Source organism: Onychomys torridus, chromosome 1 (genome assembly GCF_903995425.1).
Source record: "Onychomys torridus chromosome 1, mOncTor1.1, whole genome shotgun sequence".
Classification (NCBI taxonomy): Eukaryota; Metazoa; Chordata; class Mammalia; order Rodentia; family Cricetidae; genus Onychomys; species Onychomys torridus.
Genome location: NC_050443.1, coordinates 17305848 through 17329747, shown reverse-complemented (window position 1 = coordinate 17329747; position 23900 = coordinate 17305848). Strand labels below are relative to the sequence as shown.

At 53.1% G+C, this 23900-nt stretch overlaps 2 protein-coding genes across 5 annotated transcripts in view; one reads left to right on the top strand and one right to left on the bottom strand.

Moving 5' to 3' along the window:
* Nucleotides 1-2000: 2000 nt before the first annotated feature.
* Nucleotides 2001-18104, bottom strand: Med25 (mediator complex subunit 25). The gene is given in 19 exon segments (XM_036187136.1): nt 2001-3407; nt 3409-3512; nt 5218-5398; nt 5532-5750; nt 5841-5912; nt 6230-6418; nt 7939-8046; nt 8140-8197; nt 8264-8349; nt 9713-9841; nt 10143-10336; nt 10439-10526; nt 10704-10834; nt 10961-11123; nt 11388-11508; nt 11905-12003; nt 17518-17642; nt 17777-17822; nt 17900-18104. Coding segments are annotated over 19 exon segments (2400 nt in total). The 5' UTR covers nt 18034-18104; the 3' UTR covers nt 2001-3254.
* A 4171-nt stretch (nt 18105-22275) lies between these two features.
* Fuz (fuzzy planar cell polarity protein) overlaps nt 22276-23900 on the top strand; it is a 4493-nt gene continuing 2868 nt past the window's right edge. For 2 of the 4 annotated variants that reach the window (XM_036184162.1, XM_036184189.1), the window contains exons 1-3: nt 22308-23098; nt 23331-23415; nt 23651-23719. In XM_036184162.1, the coding sequence (XP_036040055.1) occupies nt 22647-23098; nt 23331-23415; nt 23651-23719 (606 nt within the window). In that variant the 5' untranslated portion in view covers nt 22308-22646. Of the gene's footprint in view, nt 23099-23330; nt 23416-23650; nt 23720-23900 lie in introns of all 4 variants that reach the window. The other 2 variants (XM_036184179.1, XM_036184172.1) reach the window with 2 other exon arrangements.

Below are 23900 nucleotides of genomic sequence, written 5' to 3'. Positions count from 1 at the left end.
ATGTCCCTTTTTTCTTTTGCTTTTGAGACTGCCCTGGTTGCTACACTACGTACACCCGAAGCTAGAGGGCTGTAGCCCGCTGATCTAACATTCCTGGCTTTCCCCACAGGCATGCTGAGTGGCCATTCTTGAAAAGTCCACTCAGGACAGTTTGTTTGTTTTGTCTTTCGAGACAGGGTTTCTCTGTGTAGCTTGGATCTTGGATCTAGCTCTGTAGCCCAGGCTGGCCTGGAACTCACAGAGATCCGCCTGGCTCTGCTGGGATTCCAGGCCTGCGCCACCGCTGCCAGGCTCTCATGACAGTGTTGCAGCTGTTAGTGTTGGGTGTTTGTGGTGCTGGGATGGAAGCTGGGGTCTCCTGGAAGTTGGACAAGAGCTCTCTCTGCACACTAACTACATCCTGCTGTTGTTTTGGTTTTGACCTTGGACTTGCTATGGATCCCTGTCTGTATTGGACCTGAGAAGACCAGGCTGCTTTCTACTGCTGCTGCTCCTGCCTCGTCCTCTTGAGTGCCCCTCTCCGGGGAAAAACAAACAAAATGGCTGCTCTCTTTTCTCCTAATTTTTCTGTCCTCTGCTTGTGCCTGGCCAGCTCCTTTGGAAATCTGAATTCCTATCCCTTCCAGTCTTAGGCCTGGTCAACACCGAAATGCTTCTGGGCACGGTGGCACACATTTTGTTTTGGTTGTTTTTTTTGAGACAGAGTTTCTCTACGTAGCTCCAGCTGACCTGGAACTCTCTCTTTAGACCAGGCTGGCTTTGAACTTACGGAGATCCACCTGCCTCTGCCTCCTACGCCCATGCCTGGCCTGTGACACACACTTCTAATCCCAGCACTTAGGAGGAACTTAAGCCAGATCAGTCTGGTCTGCATCCACAGTGACACCGCTTCCAAACCAACAAGACTGCAAAGTTTACATGACTCCCCTTCCCAGGCTGACTGCAGTGTGAACTGGTCGTGTTGTGAGGTTTAGCCACATTTTGCTTTGAGTGTTTTGGTCAGTGACCATAGTCCCCAGCTCTCCTGTGTGCTGCACCACAGCCTTCAGCCTTCAGAGTCCTGGGGCAGGGCAATACTGACACATGGAGGTGAGGCTCAAAGGCAGCCTGTTGAGTAGATGGTAGGACAAGTCTGTGTCTCAACCATTCTTTTCTTGTGAGATCTATTTTTAATTCTGCGTGTATGCATGTGCACAGGTGTCCTTGGAGGCCAGAGGAGTCAGTTCCTCCTGGAACTGAAGGATCTCGGTCCAATTTGACACCACTAACCTGACATGAAACCCAAAAGTGATTACCTATAAATATAGCAAAAAGTATGCTTCCAGAAGAGTGCAGGCACAGTGAACTTACACGTGTTTGAGTCACAGGATGCGGGTGCTGGAACTGAACTCAGATCCTCTGCAAGAGCAGCGCCCATTCTTAACTGCCCAGCCCAGCCATTCCTAATCAAACCCAGTTTCCCTAGATCTTCTGCCTGGTGCCTTCCTGTTCTCTCACTGATCACTCAGTCCACCTTCAGAGAAACTGCCTGCTTCTCCCAACTTCCTGCTCCCTGCCCACCCCTCAACACGCTCTCCATCGAGGCTGTCCTGGTTCTGGAGTCGTTTCTTCCAGAGGTTGCAAAAGGGTGGCCTGGTGGTCTCATGAGACCCACAGCAGATTTTGTTTGGTCCTCAGTGTGTGTGGTTTGGGTTTGAAGGCCGTCAGGTGGGGCAAGCGTTCTCCAGGTTCGCCACAGTCCCTAGCGTCCCATGTCTCAGAGCCACAGCACACTGGCGGCATGGCCAAGTCACCACCTTCACGTCTTCGGCTGCCACCTGGGTCCCCTATTCTTTCATTCTGTGAGAATCACCCAGGGGAGGGGCCTCGAAGGACAAGAGACTCCCAGCCCCTCCCAGCCAGACCCCAGGGCAGGTGCAGCAGCTCACCAGCTAGCAGGGGCCAGGCTGCCATACAAGTGGGTGGATTAGTCAGGGAGAAGGAAAGCCCACGGCCAGAAGGATAATCAAATTGGATCTTTACTGAGCTATGGTGAACGCATGGAACACAACACAAACACGTATGACACTAGAGTCCATACTTTAAATTCAAAATTGAAAAAATACAAATTGAAAAATAGAAATATTTAGTTATTAAAATTTCTCTCTTGTAATTCTCTTGTGCCTTTGAGTAGAGGCTGGAAGCTTAACTTAACCTGCCCTTCTACACCCAGATGTCAATGCTGGGTCTTGCATGGGACAGAGATGGGCAGATGAGAGTTCAACCTTGATCCTTAAAACGGAGTTTTTATTTAGGTCTGTGACAAAAACAGTGACTGTCACAAGTGTGGGCGGCCAGACACTTGGGACACTGCTGGGCAGAGGTGGAGGAACCCCGCCATGTTGCAGGGCTGCGAACACCCCGATGCAGGGCAACCTGCACTGTGGTCTGCGTTCACACAATCCGCAAGAGCGAGCTAGCCAGGGTTAGCTCGGGTTCAAGTAGAGTACGGCCCTCGGGGGCTTGGGCTTGGGTCCCAATGTGGGTGACTGGTTCTGGCCACCTCATTTCCAGAAACCAGCTGCAGCAAGGGTTAGCAGTTCCACTGTTCCAGGCCACTGGCATCCATCTGCCAGGACCACACCACAGTCATACATTCAGGAGCTGTTTGCGAATATCCCTGCGGAGGCAGATTCAGTGTTCAGAGGGTGGGAACCTCAACTACAAGTTTCTAACTGACCTCCAGGGAACCAGGGCATAGCTCTGCATACTTTGAAATGAACTGAGCATGACAGTTTGGGTTTCCTGCACATCCTGGTCTCAGATGGTTGGCTCAGTTCAAGCACAGGAAGGCCAGAGTCAAGGCATCGTGGTGCATCTGAATTCCTGGTGATTGAGGCTAGGACCTGCCACTTGGGATCGAGGTACGGGATGGCCCCCACTCTGATGGACGGCCGGATCACCATTACAGGGCTGTAGTTGTGCTTATGAATTCTGATGGGTGTGCATCCACAAGAGCAAGCCACTGCAAAGTGAGGGGCTGGCCTGGTGCCGCCTCAGACTTCTTCAGCTGCGTGGAGATAACCGCCACCACAATAAATAAAGCTAACCATGTGGTCAGAGTTTCTGCACAGCCATCCAAAGGCCGCAGCTGTGGGTCTGGCAACTGGACCCCATAAGGCCTCGACGCCTGTGTGCTTCAGGCTCACAGGACAGCCTTGAGGATGGAGTTGTGTTCAGGACACGGGAGCTCTCTCCACATCGCCCCACGGCTCCTACTCCAAAGCCTGGCTGGCTCTGAGGGCCCTCTTCAGCTCCTGCAGGAGCAGGTCCCGGGTCTGCGCTGTGTACTGGTCGTAGCTCTTACTGTGCTGGGACTCATAGTGGCGCTTCAGGTTGTACTCTTTCAACACTGACACGTTTTTTTTTGCATATTAAGCACGTAGGCATGCTCTTCACTTCCACAAAGAAATAGTCTCGCTCCCACTTTTCTCGAAACACGCGGCCCTCTCCTTCTTTCTTTCGTTTGGCCACTTTTGAAGGAGACATGGGTACAAGAAAGATTTCACTTTTCTCTGAATGCTACCACAGAACCACCACAGTGCCAGGCCCGTTACTGAGGCAGGGCCCCGGCCTCACCGTGGCAGAGCAAGAGAGAGGTGGGGACTGTGGCGAACCCAAGAGCAGGAGCCCCACTGATGGGGCAGAGCCCACGGATGGGGCGGAGCCAGCTAGTATGCCAGGCAGAAGGGTGGGCCCCGGCTGTCAGGCTTCCGACATGTTGAGAGGAGTAATTGTGCGTGTGTGTGAATTTACAGCTGACTGGAAGGAAGGAAGGGGCACATGCTAACACAGGGAAGGCCAAACAAAACTCATCTGTGGGGCCCACGGGCCACAGACTCTCTCCTGGGATGGCTGGGGGACCTGCACATTAATCAGTGTCCCAAACCCAGGCGGTGGTAGTCCAGGCACAGACCACACTCACAGTTAACATGTGCCTGTGTGACAGATATCTCACTCCATCTCCAGGGGAGACCACCTGCAGAGAAGCCTGAGGATACCCTGCAAGACAGGCTTCCCCACCTACCCAGACCTCCACCTGGAATCCAGTGCCTGCTCTGTGTGCAGCCTTGACTGTTAGGGCTTCAAGCACAGCACACACTGCCCCCTGGGGACACCCTGATTTCCTGGTGTGGCACGTGTCACCTCGACAGTCCTGTGACCTGGCCTCTTGCCTGCCCTGCTCTTACATACCCTCGAGCCTTTCTGACACCAGCCCCACTGGAGTCCCCCATGGTCCTGGTCCCAGGACAAATCTCAAGCATTCCAGTCTGGACTCGCCAGCTCTGGCTCCACCCTATAATGCTCATGTTCCTGGAGCCTCCACTTCCTAACCCTGCACGCCCCTTTTCTGTGGCTCCCACTATCTGCACCTAGGTCCCTCCTGGCTCCCAACTGCTGCTTCTCCTTCCAGGCTCCTCGGAACCCTGGCTGGGTCAGAGGCATTCTGGGCTCTGGAACCCCTCGAGTGCACATGAGCTGTACACTACCTGCCCGCCTGCCTCTGAGCCTCCCAGAACCAGGCCACACCATACTGCCTCCAACTCACCCCGTGGCCCAGCATCACCCAGCCGGGGCCTTGGGGAGTCTGCAAGGCGAGAGCAAAGACAGCCCTAGGGGCGTCAGTGACGGGAGGCGGGCACTGTTGAAAGGAACTTTATTGGGTGTTGGGTTCAGATGAGGTCCATGAGGATGTCGTCCTCCATGACGCTGGGCTGCAGGCCCGGCTGGGGGACCGGGCCCCGGGGACCCCCGCTCAGCAGCATCTGACCTGGGGGGCAGTGGGAAGGGACTGCATCTCCCAGTGGTCCCTGGGGCCACTGAGGACCCTGGGCCTCTTACCCCACCTCTTCAGGGAACACAAGGCAGTCAAGTTTCTAGGAAGCTCCAGGGACCGCCAGAGCCAGAGATCCTTGTAAACCCAACTAGATGCAGACACTTTCCTCTGTCCCTTTGGGAGCCCTTCCCCCAACAGCTTCACTAACCCTAAGACATCTTCCAGCACCCCAGGACAGCAGAGAAGGTTGTGGGAGGTTCTCTCTCACTGAGGCCTTGCTCCCATGGCTGAACTTCCCAATGGCGCTGTGAGCCCCCTAGGGCTATGGGGTAATGGGTTCCTTGCCAGTCGCTGCAGGAACTCCCGGTCTAATGCCCTGCCCTCCCCTGGAACACCCTTACCTGGCAGTGGAGCCCGCTGGGGAAGCTGTGTGGGCCAGGACTGGGCAGGTGGAGGGTGCAGGAGTGGCGGCCCCAGCTGAGGCTGCCCCAGGCTCTGATGTGGTGGTGGCAACAGTGCAGGGGCCCCTGGAGGCTGCAGATGGTGGAGGGAGGCCTGGGGCGGGGGTACCCCAGTCTGGGGCTGAGAAAGACAAAGAACGGCTCAGAGGACCCCGCCTGTGCTCCAGGAAGGCCCTGCTGGTAGAGCCCACCTCTTCCTCCAGAGATCCTGGGGAAGAACCTGCAATCCCTGATGGTCTGTTCCCAAATCTCACCGGTGGTGGATTAAGAAGGAGGCTCCGCAACTGGGGGTTGGCCCCAGGGTTCTGGGGCCGAAGGATGGGTCCAGAAGGAGGTGGGCCAGGGGCTGCTCCTGGAGGACCCTGGGGTGCCCCTGTGGGGGCCTGAGTCGTACCTTGGGGCTGGGGCTGCCCTGTAGCCACAGAGGCCCCCACAGCACCCTGCGGCTGGGGCTGCGGTGCACGGAGCTGGAGCTGGGGAACAGACAGCATGAGGAAGGGCAGGCAGTGGCGCAGCTGCCCCAACTCCACCCGACCCCAACCAGTCCCCACCCGAGTCCTCACTAGATTCTGCGGGGGCCTCGCTTGGTCCTCCAGAATGGGGCCCAGGCCTGGAGGTGCCTGCTGTGCCCCCATCTGCACGGGGACAGAGAGGACAGGTCAGTGGTGAGGGAAGGCTGTCTGAACCTGTTGGAGGACCTGGTGTGCAGGAGCAGGGTGCTTTTCTCAGGGACACACCACCGAGGAGGTGCATCACACCTGCCTGGTCATCAACTGCAGGCCTGAGTCAGGGACTGAATTGGGCACAAGAAGAGACAGAAGCTGCTTTGCTAGGACACAAGGGGCACAGGGGACTCAGGTGAGCTCTCCTGGCATTAGGGCCAGGAGGCCATGGTAACTGGCTGGCTGGGCTCTGGGGAGCTATGAGAGACACTGGCCGTCGCCACACTCACCCCTCGCTGCTGCTCCAGCTTCTGCTGCTGGACCTGCTTGTGGTTGGTGATGACCTGGCGGATGCCGTTGACAAAGCCGCTCTGGTCGTAGGGGATGAGGCCCATGAAGATCTTCTTCTTAGATGAGTACAGGAGCATCAGCACGCGCACCTCGCACGGGGCTGTGTGTGGGAAGTGCACGCAGCCCGCCTGCAGACAGAGACTCTTCAGAGGCAGCCTAGCAGACAGGCACAGGATATCCCACCTCATTCTATAAAAGCCTACAAGCCCTATGGGCAAGAGGTAGGGAGGTTTCCACACAAGGCCAGGGAGTGCAGGTCAGCTTGGCCCCCAACACTGAGAGTGATAGACACTCAAAGGGCAGAGCGAGACCAGAGCACCTGCTGACCTCTCGGGAGAGGGGAAGGCAGCAGTCTACGGCGGAAGCCCATGGTGACCCTGACTATCTCCAGTCATGTCTCACTCTGCACAGCGCTGGGCTGCCTCCCCAACTCACGCTGGGAAGAGCTCTGCTAGGGAGGAGGCCAGGAAGTCGGGGCTAGACCCTTGAGGGTGGTTCTGTCTCTCCACCAGTGCCTACCAGCATGGACCAGAGAATAGAGCATCACAAGACAGCCATTTGGGGAGTCTCCCCACAGGTTCTCAGGGAACTGGCTTTGTCTACCTGGGTTTACTTCTCAGGACCTGCAACTGGTGCCCACCAACACACACCCCTGTCCTTTTCACAGTCCAGCACAGAAGAGGCAGCGCCAACCAGGCCAGGGTACTGGTGAATGTCCTCCCCTACAGGGCTGCAGCATAGGGACCCAGCTCTGGCCCAGATAAAAGGGGGCCTGGCCGGAAGTTTTGGACATTTCTCATTTCCTAAAGGAGATTACAGTCATCGCCTCTTCGGAATGCTTAAAGGGTACTGAGAAGTTGAGGTAACTATCTTGGGCCTGTGGGCGGCCTAGGCAGTGATATCACTGAGCTCCCCCTGGGTCCTGCTCTACAGCAAAAACACCGGTTCCTGATACTCAATCTTGGAACATTCCCCCATAATTCAGTGTTTGCATTGAGGAAGCCAGCAGCTGGGCCACACCATAGATGGTTCTGGGCCCAGCTGGGCTTCCTGACGACAGCCCCAGCAGAACCCCACAGACAGGTAACAAATGCAACAACTTCAGCTGAGGCGAAGGGCTGAGAGGCTGATGACCAACGGTACTCTGCCTGGGGAAGAAGCTGAGCAGAGAAGTCACTGTGCCTAATCCCACGCACATGGGCGCTTGTGTCTTCCCCAAATTCAAGTTCCAGCCCACTAGCACCCAGGAAGGTGAGCAGACATGGAAGGTACCTCTGCAGATGTAACAGGTTCCATGAGTCATAAGGGCAGACCTAAACTGGGGGTACAGATGTGAACAGGGCCAGAGAAGCCAGGCTACAAATGCAGCACTTGGCTACAAATGCAGCCCTCAGGAGCCTGAGGCAGGAGAACGTCCAGGTGGAGGTCTTACTACACCGCAAGACTTGTCTCAAATCAACAGAAAAACAGCCCCACAGGGCAGGGATGCAGCAGGAGCCAGAACACACGGTTAAACAAGGCCAATCTGCGGCACCATAAATGAAACACAGGGGAAAGATACAGCTCCTGGGCTCAGGTCCCTGGGGTTCTCACAGAATCAGCAGAGTAGGGGACAGACGTCAGTGCCCACCCACTGCCCACCACTCACAAAGCCATTGCCCATGATGCGGTAGAGGCCTTTGAGGGACTCCAGGTCCTTGTTGGTGAAGTGGAACTGAACCATTCTTGAGTTCCGGAATAGCGGGCCCAGGGTGGTCTGGAAGCACACAGGCATCATATGGGGTACCACGTGGTGGGAAGCATTATGTGGGGACATGGGGCAAGGCGAGGCAGGTCTGCCAGGACTCACCAGCAGCTGCTGCGGGATGAGCTGCATGATCAACTTCTGGGGCCACTGCTCAGTCTTCCTGGAGAGATAGAGGAGAGTCAGGAGGGCACAGGCTGAACCTGCCCCTCCCCTGACAAATACCTACAGGTTTTCTCCATGGTTCACATAGACCTGGCAAGGCAGAGACCTCGTCAGCTTGGTGTTGGCATCCACAGATGCAGGCTTTGGTTTCTAAAGAGAAAGGGTGAATCAGCCAGGGCTTCCTGACTCAACCTCTACCTGGCAGCCTCACAATTCCTCTACCTTCCCAGCAACCTCACACTCAGGCTCCCAAAGTCCACAAATCTTGGGCCCCTTCTCTGGGCCCAAAATCTTATAATCATTGTCTTCCAGAAGCTGTATCTGGGCCCTGCTGGAAGCCCAAATTCTAGGTTTTGCTCTCTCTCTGTGTGTGTGTGTGTGTGTGTGTGTGTGTGAGTGAGTGAGAGAGAGAGAGAGAGAGAGAGAGAGAGAGAGATTGGGAATGAAGGCCTCGTGCCTGGTAGATAGGCAACTGTTCAACTACTGAGCTTTAACAGAATTTTTTTTTTCTGAGATAGGATCTCAGTATATGTCTCTGGCCATGGCTGTTCTGGAACTCACTCTGTAACCCAGGCTGTCCTTGAACTCACAGAGATCTACCTGCCTCTGCCTCCTGAGTGCAGGGATTAAATGCGTTGTGCACCACTAATGCCTGGCTTCAACATAATTCTCCCCCACCCCACCCCCTTGGTTTGTTGAGACAGGGTTTCTCTGTGTAGCCCTGGCTGTCCTGGATCTCGCTCTGTAGACCAGGCTGGCCTCGAACTCATAGAGATCCACCTGCCTCTGCCTCCCGAGTGCTGGGATTAAGGTGTGCTCCACCACTGCCTGGCTCAACATAACTCTTTTTTTTCCTTTGGGCCTGGCACTGCTAGGAGCTGTGGCCTCGCTGGAGGAAGTGTGTCACTGTGGAGGTGGGCTTTGAGGTCTCTTTTCTCAAGCTTCAGTCAGGGTGCAATGCAAGGCAGTCAGCCAGTTTGGGCCTAGTACCTTTTTTTTTTTCTTTTAAATAACAATTATTTATCTTTATTTTATGTGCATTGGTGTTTGGCCTGCATGTATGTCTGTGTGAGGGTGTCAGATCTTAGCATTACAGACAGTTGTTAGCTGCCATGTGGGTGCTGGGAATTGAACCCAGGTCCTCTAGTAGGACAGTTGGTGCTCTTAACCACTGAGCCATCACTCCAGCCCCCCCCCCACCCTTTTTAAATATTTCTTTTAAATTTATTTAACTTTGGTGTGAAGGTGTTAGGTCCCCTGGAACTGGAGTTACAGACAGTTGTAAGCTGCTATGTGGGTGCTGGGGACTGAATTCAGAACCTCTGGAAGAGCAGTTAGTGTTCTTAACCACTGAGCCATCTCTTTAGTCCTTCGACATAACTTTTAAAGCCCAACTGTGATACCTGGTCCACAGATGCTCGATTTCCTCTGGACTAAGCTCCAGCTGCAAGTACTCATCCCTCTGGGAGCTACCCACTTTCCACACTCCCAAAAAGCTCTCAAACCTACTCACCTCTTGCCACTCGAGGACCCCACTCCAGGCCAGGAGCTTGTTGGACACTGACTGTTGCCCACCAAGTGCAGGAGCCCCAAGCTGGGCTGGTGAAGGACCACTGACCCCACCTGGGGCTACAGTGCCTGCCTGCTGAGGACAGACGGCAATGGGGGACCATTCCATCTCAAGGAGTGGCTACCCTAACAGGGGCAGGACAAAGGTCCCTTCCTGTACAGCACCTCCAGGCATGCCAATCATGAAGAACCAGACCCCAAGAACTCCAGGGCACCTCAGAACAGTTCAAGGCCCACATTCCTGCCCCAGCTGCATGGCACAGCTATGAGCTTCGAGGTGTTGTTCCCAGGCCCCTTGCAGGAGGCCGCATCTGTCCCACCTACCATGAATCCCTGGGGTAGGGAACAGGGCTGGGTGCTGTGAGGACACCTACCATAGATGGAGCCCCAGACTGAGCAGTGGGTGCCAGGCCTGGTCCAGGGGCCACAGTGGAGACTAGGCTAGGCTGGGAAGCAGGAGGTGGCTTGGGGGCTCCAGGAGGCCCAGGAGCCAACGAGGGTGCTGGGGCTTGGCTGAAGGGGGGCCCCACTCCTGAAGCTGCTTGCTGGAGAGGGTTGATGGGTGAGACTGTGGGAAAGACAAGCATGAGTGGGGAACAGAGTCAGAAAGCCAGTGAGCAGCCCCCCCCAACCCCCCCCACCCCCCCCCCCCCCCCCCCCCCGAACTCACAGCGGGGGCCCAGCCCGGCCTTCTGGTTCTTGGCGGCCTCCACAGCGTTCTGTGCGGCCACCTGAGCAGCACTTAGGTTCCCAGGGACCTGCCCAGGGGAGAAGACCGTGCACCTCAGAACTAGGCACAGCTCTCAAGACCACCACAGAGGTCATTCCCTGGCCTGTGGGGCCCTTCACACTGTAACCCCAATGTTTCACTAGGTCCTCCCATGAGGCCATGGCTCTGCAAGGCTCCAGGAGCTGGGTCCCCATAACAACCTTACCTGGTACTGTGGTGGGACAGGGGGCAGAGCCTGTGGGGGTGCTGCTGACAGAGTGGCCGCAGAGGATGGAGCCGGTGGCAGAGGAACTGGTTGCTTGGGCTGCAGAGGGCCTGGGGCTGAGCTGCCGCCAACTGAGCACAGGAGAGACAACCGAGGCCCGAGAGAAAGGGTTAGGGGTAGGAAGAGGGGTATCCACAATCTATGTTAAGAGAGGGCTTAAAGAGGAGCCCCCTCCATGTACCATACTCAAGCCTCACCAGGCAGGACGAGCCCACGCACTAGCACCATGTGCCTCGGGTCCTGGCTCACATCTGCTGGTGTCTGCAACGGCTCCAACAGGGCAGGAGGAGCCGCCTTCTCAAACAGAAGCCGAAGGGCCGGCAGCTTTCTTGGAGAGACAATGGAGAAGTGGATACCCCGCTGCAGGGAAGGGACAACGTAAGAACGGGGCCTCCATAAAGTGTTGGGGCCAGCCTCTTCCCCACTTCCTGAGGGGACAGTCTGGCCCTAAAACTTTCACCAGATTGTTGGGGAGAAAAACCAATGGGCACTAGTTTCCCAGAGGGTTCTGAGTACAGACAGTCTTAAGAAGACACAGAGTTCTCGCCTATTTTTTGACTCTGGTTTCAGACCCCAGCCTGGGGTCCAGGTGTGAACCCGTCCTGCCCCCGCACCCCGGCTCACCTCCCCTATCTTCTGCACCAGGCTCTCTGTTGTACAACCTGAGTAGGTGGTGCTCTCCACAGCAGGCAGCAGGTACGGGGGCGAGTTACAGATGAGAAGACAGACTCGGTGTGTCTGGCCACTGCCAGGGACAAAGTCAAGGAGTGGAGCAGGAACTCAAAGGCAGCAGCAGCTGAAGGTCATGCCCTCACCCACCAGGACCATTGGCAACTGGCAACACTAAGGCTCTTGGGTTTAGTGACAGGTTTTGTTTTTTTTTGGGTTTTGGTTTTTCGAGACAGGGTTTCTCTCTGTAGCTTTGCGCCTTTCCTGGATCTCACTCAGGAGACCAGGCTGGCCTCGAACTCACAGAGATCCACCACCCCCACCCGGCTAGTGACAGTTTTAAGTCACCTACTGGGCAAGGGCACAGGAGGAGGTCTCTAGCTGGTCAGAGGGCACTGGCCTGCCCTGGCCTGAGCAGGGTCCCTCCAGTGTGGGGGTTGAGGAGGACTTCCCAGGAGGTGGGTGCACTCACATCTGTTCACGCATCTTCTTGAAGTCATCGAACAGCTGCAGGGCAGTGCTCAGGCCTTCCGCAATGAGACTGCAGCTCTCGCCACCGCCGCCCATGAACCTGAGGGCACAGGCAGTCAGCACTCTTCCCATCCCATCCCATCCCGCACTGCGCCCCCGAGATTTACTTGGTGACAAAGCAGGGTTGGGCAGGGAGAAAAAGACAGGAAAGGGTATCAGAGAGGGAGGAGAAGGACCCAGGACACCGAGCCAGCCTCTGTGCCTCTTAGTCCTGGTGTGCCCAATGCCCTGACCATCCACTGCTGTCCTTTCCGAATGGCCCCGCTTCACTGGTCTGTTCCTTTCCTTTCTTCTCACTCTGCAGCTCTGGCTGTCCTGGGACTTACTCAGAACTAAACCAGGGTGACTTTGAACCCACAGAGATCACCCTGCCTTTACCTTCCAAGTGCTGGGGTTAAGATATGCATTACTATGTCTGGCTTTTGCTGGATTTTCTTAATATTTTTATGTGCATGGTGTTTTGCCTGGATGTCTGTATACCACACAGGAGAAGGCATCAGGTCCCCAGAAACTAGAGTTACAGATGTTTGTGAACCACCATGTGGGTGCCAGGAATCAAACCTGGGTCCTCTGGAGAGCAGCCAGTGCTCTTAACTGTTGAGCCATCTCTCCAGCCTTTTAGAAACAGGCTGGTAACCCTCCTCCCTCAGTCTCCTAAAGGAGGGAGGAGCACTATCATAAAACAGCGGACCCCCCCCCCCTGTAGTGCTATGGGTATACTCGCAGTGACATGGTCAGCTTATCCACAGTAACTCAGTGTTACCTTCCTGGAAACAGTCTCTATACCAGTAATGAAAGAGACAGAAGTAATCACAGGACCCCAGTTCAGAGACACTTCCATTACTATGAAAAAGGGAAAGACGGCTGGCGAGATGGCTCAGAGGTTAAGAGCACTGGCTGCTCTTCCAGAGGTCCTGAGTTCAATTCCCAGCAACCACATGGTGGCTCACAGCCATCAGTAATGAGATCTAGTGCCCTCTTCTGTGTACATAATAAATAAATCTTGAAAAGAAAAGAAAAAGGGGAAGATGGGAGCAGATGTGGACAGGCCAAGGGACCACCGTCAGCCAGAGAGGTCAGGAAGGAGCCTTTCCCGAGTTTCAGGAGCTTTCCACTCTCCAGTACTGTGGTCTTGGACTTTCAGCTGCCACACTGTTTTCACACACAGCTTCTGGTACTTTCCCATGGCCACCACCTAGGAACCCACCCGCAACGTCCTCCTACAAGGACAGGGTCTGAGCCTTCTCATTCCTTGACACCAACCTGGCCTACCTGTCTGGCCCATAAGAGACCTACGGCAGAAATAGTTGGTAAATGAGTAAATGGCTGTCCAGCCAGTAAAGCCTTTAGCTGAGCCTACACTCTTGCTGTGCCTTCTGTCTGCCAGGCTCACGGAATGGCTGATGCACCTGTCTTTGTTCAGACTCCACTCTAAAGCTACTACATTCTGGTCTGGGTGGAACCCCCAATTATCTACCCTCACACGTCCCCAACATGCCCTCCTCCAGGAAGCCCAACCACCTGACACCACCATCATGGTACAGGCCCTCCTGACGCCGTAGAAGCCACACCTACCACCACAGCCATTCCTCCCCACCCCCACTCCTCATGACTGCCTTCGCAGCCTTCGCTCAGGAGTCCCAGACCCTGGCTCAGCTCTATAGTTTGTAGAGGTCACACAAAGTTTTGGACAAGGCTTGATGAAGAGATGCACTTGAAATCTCTAGGCGTTTCCACACTGTGTCCTCAGGCCCCAGCACCCTTGCCCTGCTCTGGTCCTTCCGCTCCCCCACCCTCTTCTTCTGCAGCAGCAACAATTTCCATTGTTACTTTTTGGGTTCCGAGACTGGGTTTAGGTAGCCCAAACTGGCCTTGAACTATATAGCTTAGGCTGGCTTGGAACTGCTCCTCCTGAGTAAAGTTAAAAAAAAACAAACCAAAAACCAAAAACAAAAACAAAAACCTACCCCATCCAGCTGCAGCACAAAACGTAAGGCCGTAGACCTGGAGCAGAGCCACACACCAAGACAACCCTACATCCAGTCCTGCTACCTAGCTTCCTGCTACTGAAGAAACCAAACCACAAACTGCTCAGCTTCTCTGAGAACTGTCCAGGCAGGGGGAATAGGGAAGAGCTGCTGGGGTGACAGGAACATGTTGTGATATGACGGAGGTGTACCTGCCTGGCACTGTGAGGGTGCTGGAGGCTGGACACTGGAGCTGTCTACTGAATACCCTCCCTGTTCAGTGCTGCCAACTATACTTTAATTAAGAAAACAACTCGCCGGGCGGTGGTGGCACACGCCTTTAATCCCAGCACTCAAGAGGCAAAGCAAGGCAGATCTCTGTGAGTTCGAGGCCAGCCTGGTCTACAGAGTGAGTTCCAAACCCTGTCTCAAAAACCAAACAAACAAAAAGCACAGAGCAAGGCTACTTCCTAACCATACTGCACACCTTGTCTCCAAGCATCAACATCAACAGAAGATGAAATTTCTCAAGCAGAGACAAGTCCTGCTGACTCTCATCCCCATTCCAGCCCTGCCCAGAACATGGGTCACAGGCCTTGATCAAAACAGTGACCCTGAGGGTTGGGGATTTAGCTCAGTGGAAGAGTGCTTGCCTAGCAAGCGCAAGGCCCTGGGTTCGATCCTCAGCTTTAAAAAAAAAAAAAAAAAAAAAAAAAAAACAGTGACCCTGGAGAGTTAAACAAGGCTAAAACGCCTAGTGGGAGCAGAGGTTTCCAAAACAGGGACACATGTTTACAGGGTTCTCAGTGTAGAAGTGGGAGACAGTGCACCATCCAAATAGTATCTCTTATCCTCAAGAGCCCATGGCAGCCTTTTCCCTAAGGAAGGCCCACCTTCCTACAGTCTTCACAAAGGAGGTCTGGTGTCTCTGAGGGCCTTTCCCAGCGGCTATCACTCACTGTGTTTACACAGCTTAAGCCTTGTAGGAGCCAGACCCTACTTAGAAACAGTCCAGAGGAGAAACAGCAGGTACCTACATTTCCACCAAGGTCCAGAGCTGGAGGCAGTAACAGGAAGCAGAGGACAACTGGCTGATAAGAAAGTCATGGAAGTTCCTCACACAGAAATGTACCCAGGAGACTTACCAGCCAAGCAGGAGTTCAATAGAGGAGGCTGGCTGGCACTGGTTCTCAGACTCACCTCTAGGCAAATGTGCCGGAGGCCTCATATGCACTAACCCTGACAGGCGGCAGTGTGGGCCTTGGGCCTTCACAGAACTCCAGAAGCTGTCACTCAAGTCTTACCTCAATCTAGCCAGTAGTTCCTAACTAAGGTGCCATCTGCCCTCTAGGAGATGCTTGCGAATGCCTGGAGACAACTTTGCAGGGGTGCCACTGGCAGCTAGCAGATAAAGGCCTGGGACACTGTTAAACATTCTCCAAGGTGCTGGGACATGGCTCAGAGGCAGAGCACTTGCCTAGTGTAGACAAAACCCTGGGTTCCATCCCCAGCAGCACAAACACACATGCACACACAAAAACCCCAACATCCCATAGCAACCAGGACAGGCCTCACAACAAAGAATTATCTAGTTTCAGGAGCTAGAGAGATGGCTCAGTGGTTAAGAGCACCAGCTACTTTTCCAAAGGACCGGGTTCAATTCCAATATCCGCATGGCAGCTTAGAACTATCTTTAACCAGTTCCAGAGGATCTGGCACTCTTGAACAGACATACAGACAAAACATCAGTGCACATAAAATCAATTAAAATCTTCCTGGGCAGCGGCGGCGGCACACACCTTTAATCCCAGCACTCGGGAGGCAGAGGCAGGAGGATCTCTGTGAGTTTGAGGCCAGCTTGGTTTACAGAGCGAGATCTAGGAAAGGCACAGAGCTACACAGAGAAACCCTGTCTCGAAAAAACAAAACAAAACATTAATTAATTAATTTAAAAAATATATTAAAAAAATCCAGTCCAAGCCAGGTACACTGAAGCAGCGGAGGAAGGAGAATGGGCAGTAAAAGGTCAGCTCTTGCTGCACAGGGACTTTGTGGCTAGCTGGAAAACCTGACAAGACGACACTGTCTCCAATTTAAAAAAATGGACTGGGGGCTAGAGAAATGGATTAGTGTTAAGAGCACTGACTGCTCTTCCATTGGACCCAGGGTGGATTCCCAGCACCCACATGGCAGGTCACGATGTTCAACTCCAGTTCCAGAGGATCTGACACCCTCTTTCGGCACACCCTCATCAGGCACACAAGTGGCGCACAGACATGTAGGCAAAACTCTTGCATGCTTCAAACAAAAATAAACCAGTTTTGGGTTGGGGATTTAGCTCAGTGGTAGAGCGCTTGCCTAGCAAGCACAAGGCCCTGGGTTCGATCCTCAGCTCCAAAAACAAAAAACCAAACAAACAAACAAAAATAGACTCTATCTCAAGAATAAACCAGTCTTTTTTAAGACTTGAGTGCCAAGTGTCAACAATGCCTAGAAAGGGAAGTCATGCTTAACCACTAATCCTGACACCCTCCAAGTGAAGTGCAAGGGCCAGCTTTCCACACCATCTACCACACACAAACCCAGAACACAGCAGACACTTAAAGCATACCTGTTTCACCAAAGCAGGAAGGTTAAGAACCAGTGAGGACTAGATCAGCACTGTCAAATAAACCTTGACCACAGCCAGACTATGGATTCCACATGGAAAGACTAGCTTCAGGGGCCCTCCCAGCATCCAGCAGTCTACACTGTTACTTATTTGTAAACCAAGCAGAAGAACAGAGCAAGCGGTAATGCAGCCACTCACATACAAGGCTATGGCGGTGGTCTGCCCCCAGGGATCCACTGCCTGGGTTGTCCATTCTTGCCTGGAACAGGGCAGACTTGCCTACCAAACAGATGTAACAAAAGTTGATGGTGTATCACCTGGCCATCAAAAACCCTGGTAGCTTCCTCTTTGCCCTCCGGGTTCAACCATTCACTTTGAGCAGAGACAGTTCCAGTCTGGGCATCAAACTGCCACATGTCAGGTAGCAAACTAAGGCTCTGTCGACAGTCACAGAGCAAGCCATCTTGGATGTGGCTCTTCCAGATAGGCCAGGCAGTGGATGACCACAGCCCGGTGAGACCAGACACAACACACAGCTGAGCTTATCCTGAGTTCCTGACTCACAGATGGCTTCATAAGAAAGCAACTGTTCAGTTTGAAGTCTAAATTATGTGGCAACGGTCACCCAATAGCATAAAGGACAAATGTAGGACCTACAGATTTCTCCAACTCAGAAAGCAACGAACGGGCAGCACAAAGCAGCCTGGGACCCTGCGGTCAGAGTTGTGTTCGAAGGCACCATGACTACTCCAGGCAGCCTGGCTCCACACGCTGGCCAGGGTGGCACGTCTGTAGTCCCAGCAACCAGAAATTGGGGGCAGGAAGTCAGGAATTCACGGCTCGCCTCAGCTACATGGTAAGCTACGACCCACCCACAGAAGGAATCCCAGGCCCTGGCGCACTCTGCAGAGCTCAGGCTACCATGGGGTCTCTCCGGGGGTCCCCAACATGGCCAAAACGGAGGAAAAGCTCTCACTTGATGCCATCGAGCCAGCTGACAAACTCATAGGCGCTGCTGGTGGGAGCGTGACACTGTACGTAGGACTCTGGAGCGCAGTCCACTGTGTTGAACACCACAAGGCTATACTGGGTTCCACCATACTGGGAGGGCAAGACAAAAGAACTTTAAAACCGAGGTCTTCGGCAAGGAACAGGTCCTTCCACCTTCAGATCGGGTCCATACCCAGCGACCTCCCTCCCGCTCGGGACTCCCCGTGACGCGGCCGCACACTCACGTCTCCGCCGAAGTCCGTCTCTGCGGGTGGTCCCCCGTTGAAGTACCTGCAAAGACAGAGAAATGCGGCGTCCGCAGCAGCTGCAGGTGAGGGCAGAGGGAGGCGAGGTGGGCCCTCACTCACTCTATGGCGGGCAGCAGGTAATGCTTGCGGAGTCCCTCGAAGTACGGCCCCAGGTTTGCTGTTCCCTCGATCACAAACACCACGTCGGCCACCAGGCCCCCGGCCCGAGACGGGCCCTCGGATCCGGGGACCATGCCCCGCGCCGCCGCCGCCAGCGCCGTAGCTGCTGCCGTCCCGGGGCGAGCAGAAGTGCGCCTGCGCGATGCGCGCACCCGCGCCGGACGTCTGGCAGCGTCTGCTGATGCTAAGGCGGCCATGTTTGTGCTGGGCATCCGGGAATGGCGGTTTTATCCCTCCCCTGGCGCTGCCTACACCATGAAACTCTCAGAATGGGCACAACGAGCCCCTTTAGGGGCCACTTGAGATCGAACAAACTTTTGTCCACAATATCAAGCACGAAATAAATTGGAAAACGGCACATCCGGCCACCATCTTGGAGTCGGTCTCCAGTTTCCGACTCGGAGCTAAAGGAGAGGTTGGGGAACCGGTTGCTAGGCAACACGTACCCCGCCGTTGTGTTCTCACACAGAGATTAAGTTAATAAATTCTCGTCTTTCTGACCGGGAACAGATCGGAGAGAGCGGTCCAATCACACCTTCGGAAAACGACGTTGCCAGGCAACATTGTAAAGTTGCAGACGACTTGGAAGCCAGGGCAGCTGTCTTCCCTCGAAAAGAAGCGAATTCCAATTTAAGTGGAGGTTGCTAGGCAACACCTGATCCCTGTTTTCTGGGAAAGAAGCCAGTAACTGGCTCAAAGCAAATACGTTCCTTAAAAACATAGATAAAGTAATAAAAAATAATAAATAAATTAAAAAGTGTGCTAGGAATGCATGATATAGTCGGGGATATTGAGTCTCTGCATTGCAGCCGATGAATATAAAATGACCTGGAAAGTTACTGTAACATCTGTGGATAGAAACGTAATAAATATAGTTTACTAATAGAAAGGTACAAAGCCAGGGAGGAGGGGAGGGTGATGACGCATGCCTTGAATCCCAGCACACTGCAGACCTTTGAGGCCAGCCCAGTCTAGAGAGTATCAGGACAGCCGTGGCCACACAAAGAAATCCTGTCTCGAAAAAGTAAGACAGGAAAAAGAGCCAAGCGGTGGTGGTGCATGCCTTTAATGCCAGTACACAGGAGGCAGAAGCAGGCAGATCTCTGATTTCGAGGCCAGCCTGCTGGTCTATGTATGAAGCGAGTTCCAGAACAGCCAAAGCTACACAGAGAAACCTCGTCTTGAGAAAAAAACAAAAACGGGCTGGAGAGATGGCTCAGAGGTTAAAGCACTGACTGCTTTCCAGAGGTCCTGAGTTCAAGTCCCAGCACCCACGTGGTGGCTCACAACCATCTGTGATGAGATCTGGTGCCCTCTTGTGGTGTGCAGGCAATACTGTATAGACCAGAGCCATGACAGGTTGCTAATAGCTCTGCCAGGAACCAGGCCTTAGTTTCAGTTTACTGGAACTAGCTGGAGCTCAGCACACAGTTTTCGGGAAGACCACGACTTAGGGGAAACCAATCAGCAGGTGCCCCACAGTCTTCTGTTGGCTAAAGTAGCTTTCCCCCACCCTGCAGCTGGAAAGCCCCAACCATTAGATCCTCCCACCAATCAGTCCTCAGGCTAATTCCTCTTCCCTGGAATTCCCCTAACCCTGCTTAAAAGGAGCTTGTGAACTGTTCTTGGGGTCGCCATTTCCCACTAAACATTTTGGAAATAATAAACGTTCTTGTTGATTGCATACGTACTGGTCTTTTATGGAACTTCTCTCGGACCCTAAGGGGGGAGGAAAAAAAAAGAAATACACATTTTTTCACTGTGGGTGGTGGGGAATCTCAACTCAGGTCCTCATGCTTGCACTGAGCCATTTTCCCAACTCCTGGTATTTGTTTGGTAGGTTTTCTATTTGTTTTTGCTTTATTTCCCTCACCCCACCACCCCAAACCCAAACAGGGTTTCTTTGGGTAGCCCCGTGCTGTCCTAAAACTTGCATGCCACCACGCCCAGCTTTGTTTTTGTTTTTGAAGATTTATTTTTACTTTTTTTAAAGATTTATTTACTGGGTTGGGGATTTAGCTCCGTGGTAGAGCCCTTGCCTAGCAATCACAAGGCCCTGGGTTCGATCCCCAGCTCAAAAAGAAAATTATTTATTTATTATGTACACAGAAGAGGATGCCAAATGCCATTCTAGATGGATGTGAGCCACCATGTGGGTGCTGGGAATTGAACTCAGGACCTCTGGAAGAGCAGTCAGTGCTCTTAACCTCTGAGCCATCTCTCCAGCCCCGAAGATTTATTTTTGTTCTATGTGTATGAGTGTCTCTCTGCATGTACATGTGTAGCATATGCTTGCAGTACCCATGGAGACCAGAAGACAGAATTGGAGTTAAAGGAGATTGTGTCAGCATCATGTTGGTGCTGAAAACTGAACCTGGTTTCTCTAAAAGTGCTCTTAACAACCGCCTTCTTTCCATCTCCAGCCCCACTTAAAAAAAAAAAATGGAGGGTTGGGGACTTAGCTCAGTGGTAGAGCACGTGCTTAGCAAGCACAAGGCCCTGGGTTCAATCCTCAGCTAAAAAAAAAAAAAAAAAAAAAAAAAAAAAGGAAAAAAGTGAGCAGAACAAGCTTCGTTGTTTTGTTTGTTTGTTTTTTGTGACAGGGTTTCTCTGTGTAAACAGCCCTCACCATTCTGGAACTCACTTTGTGAACCAGACAGGCAGATCTCTGTGAGTTCTAGATCAGCCTGGTCTACAAAGCAAGTTCCAGGACAGCCAGGACTATTAAACAGAAAAACCCTCTCTTGGAAAACAAAACAAAACAAAACAAAACAAAACAAATTATTATGTGTATCTGTTTATTTCATCATGTACAGAGTACATTTGTTGTTAAATATTTGTGAAATATTCCTTTACACTGTGTGAATATATGTCACTGTGGTTGGGTTAATAGAGAAGCCACTAGCTGGGCAGGTAGAGGTTAGGAGGGGCTTGCGGACAAAAATAAAGCACAGAGATGAAGAGAAGGAGTCTGAGACTCAGGAGGAGACTCAGAGAGAAGGACGTGAACTTGATGTACTGAGAAAAGGTACCAGGCCATGTGGCAGAGCATAGATAAGAAATACGGGTTAATTTAAAATGTAAGTTAGCTAGTAATAAGCCTGAGGTGGTGGTGGTGATGGTGGCGGCAGCAGTGGCTGTGCACGCCTTTAATTCCAGCACTCAGAGGCAGAGGCACGCAGAACTCTGAATTCAAGGCCAGCCTGGTCTACAAAGTGAGTTCTAGGACAGCCAGGGCTAAACAGAGAAAACCTGTCTTGAAAAACCAAAACAAGCCAGGCGGTGGTGGCTCACACCTTTAATCCCAGCACTTGGGAGGCAGAGGCAGGTGGATCTCTACGAGTTCTAGTCCAGCCTGGTCTACAAAGCGAGTTCCAGGACAGCCTCCAAAGCTACAGAGAAACCCTGTCTCGAAAAACAAAAACAAAAACAAAAACAAAAAATTGGTTTTGACAAGACCTAGAGGGCCCAGAAGTTCAAGGCCAGTTTTGGCCACATAGCAAGTCCTGCATGGCCTATATGATGCCCTGTCTCAGAACCACCATAAGAAAAGAAGAAAGAAAAAAAAAAGAAATGAGAGAGAGAACGACAGTGTCTGGCATTTGCAGTTGGAGGCTGGAACAATTGCAGTGAGTTGTTTCCGGCCACCCTTGAAACTCTCTCAGAAAATAGAGAATAAAGACAAAAAGCTGTAGACATATTATAATTTTAGACAGGAGCATCGATTATTATATCGAGCGTGCCATGGCGTGTCTGGGGGTCAGTTTCGTGTGGGCTCTTTCCTTCCACCAGAAGGTCCCGGGGACTGAATGCTCCACAAGCCTTCTTCCCCGCAAGCGCTGTGATCCACTGCCCTGCCCATCCTCTTGATGAGGAACACTGCGAGCATCTGTACCGGGACTCGGTGCTAACTTCTATTGTTTCATGGAACGAAGTTTCCAGTGCTTTGACTTTTTACACGATACACCATTATAGGCATGAATGAATTCATCACAGAAATAATGTGATTTTTATGATTCGGAGAAGAAAGGTTTTCTTTTCTTTTGCCTTTTTCTAATAACAAAACAACCACCTCATTTGGTGGTTACTAGGCAACGCTGCCGGGATCAAACCACTCTGAAAAAGTGGGAGGGAGATGGTGGCACAGCTGTTTATAGTTTCAGAACGGAAATTATTCTGAATGGTGGTTGCTAGGCAATGCCTGAACATACCGCCATCTTTGAGTGGGGCAAGGTATTTATCACTACGGAATGAAAAAGCCACGCAGAATGCGGTTGCCAGGTAATGCATTAGCACTGTCGTCATCTTCAACCAGCTGTTTAAAAAAATCAGCAAGTAAATTATTACAGCACACGGGAAGGTTGCTCGTCAGCACCTGGGCACCATCCCCACTTTCAAGCTAGCATCTTCACTCCGGTTATACAAAGGATGTGAAGCTGTCCCAGAGCAATTCGAACTCTTGGCAAGCACCACTTGTCGCCATCTTTGTTAGGGTCACGATGACTTCCGACTGGGGCGGAAGAGAATGTAATCCGGTTGGTGGGTCTGAGTCGAGGAAGGCGGGAATTTGGTCATCTCGCTTCTCGCCCTCTGGCGGATCCAGACAGCAGACCGACTCATGCTCCCAGACCTACACTGAAAGTCCCCAGTGGGGTGACTTTCCGGGGTGCGGGCTTCCAGATGGGGGATGAGGGGCCAGGAAGTACGGTTCATCTGCTGTGCCTCGCAGCCTCCAGCGGGGTCCCCCTGTTCTGCAGGAGCAGCAGCGGCGGCGCCCCCTCCCGTCAACAGGTGGGGTACTGGACTCCTGCACCTAAATAAGAAGGGGTTTGAGAAGCTGGGACTGCGTGTCTCGCAGGGAGTAGAGGCTGGGGGCCTTTTGCTGATAAGGGGGACTACTGCTAAGCCTGGCTTCCCGAAGAACTTGGGGGGAACATGGAAGAGGCTGCAGAGTGGGACACCAGGGTCTCAAGGGGGTGTCTTCGGAGTTACTACAGTGTTCCCCACCCCTGCTCAGCTTCCGTTTTCTGTCGTCGGCTCCCTCAATGGAGTGCACATGTTCGCGCAGAATCTGGACGTGCAGCTGAACTCTGCAAGAACGGAAGACACAACCGTGGTTTGGAAGAGCTTTCATGACAGGTCCCTTGGCGGGAACAAGGGACCAAGAGACAGGCCCTGCTCAGGGGTCCCCAGCTTAGATGATCTAGCTGGGCTATGGGGCCTTGGCTAAGCTACCCACCCTCTCTGCCCCCTGGTTCTCCCTGAGTCGGGACGGAGCCTGCAGGGTAGGAACAGCTGACAGACACCGGGGAACTTGGCCCCACTGCCCAGGCCTGACCTCCTTCTTGCTTCTCCGCTTTCGCCTTCACAGCATCACACTCATTGCTGTGTCATCCGAGGAGGGCGCCTCGGAGCTGAGTCTGGGAAGGATGCTCCACATGGTGTTTGGGGCCATGGTGAGACTGGGCCCCCTTTTCTCCAAAACTCAAGCGATCTGCAACTCCTTTGCCTCCGTCTAAATCCCCACTTTTTTTTTTTCTCACACCCAGGCATCCAAACCTCAGCCTTTCTCCCTCACACACAGGACTCCAGGTCTAGTCCTCCTCTCTCACTCCCACCCAAGTGCTGCCTCCTCTTTGACTAGAGTCCATTCTGCTGTGGTGAGTGTCCTGCCCTCCTATGTGACTCTAGGTTCTCATTGTGGGACTTGAGGAGCTGACCAACATCCGGAATGTAGAGCGGCTGAAGAAAGAGCTGAGGGTGAGGCCGTGGGACGTGAGTGCAGTTAGGACCCCTAAATCTGCCTGTGTGTCTGGGACTATAATTCCCACTAGGCCCTGGGACAGCATGAGCCCATAGGTTCTTGGGGAGCTTGCTGTTCAACGCTGGAGTGGGCCCCAGCTTTCTCTGGACTGATCTGTGCCCACTTGGGTCCTAAGCT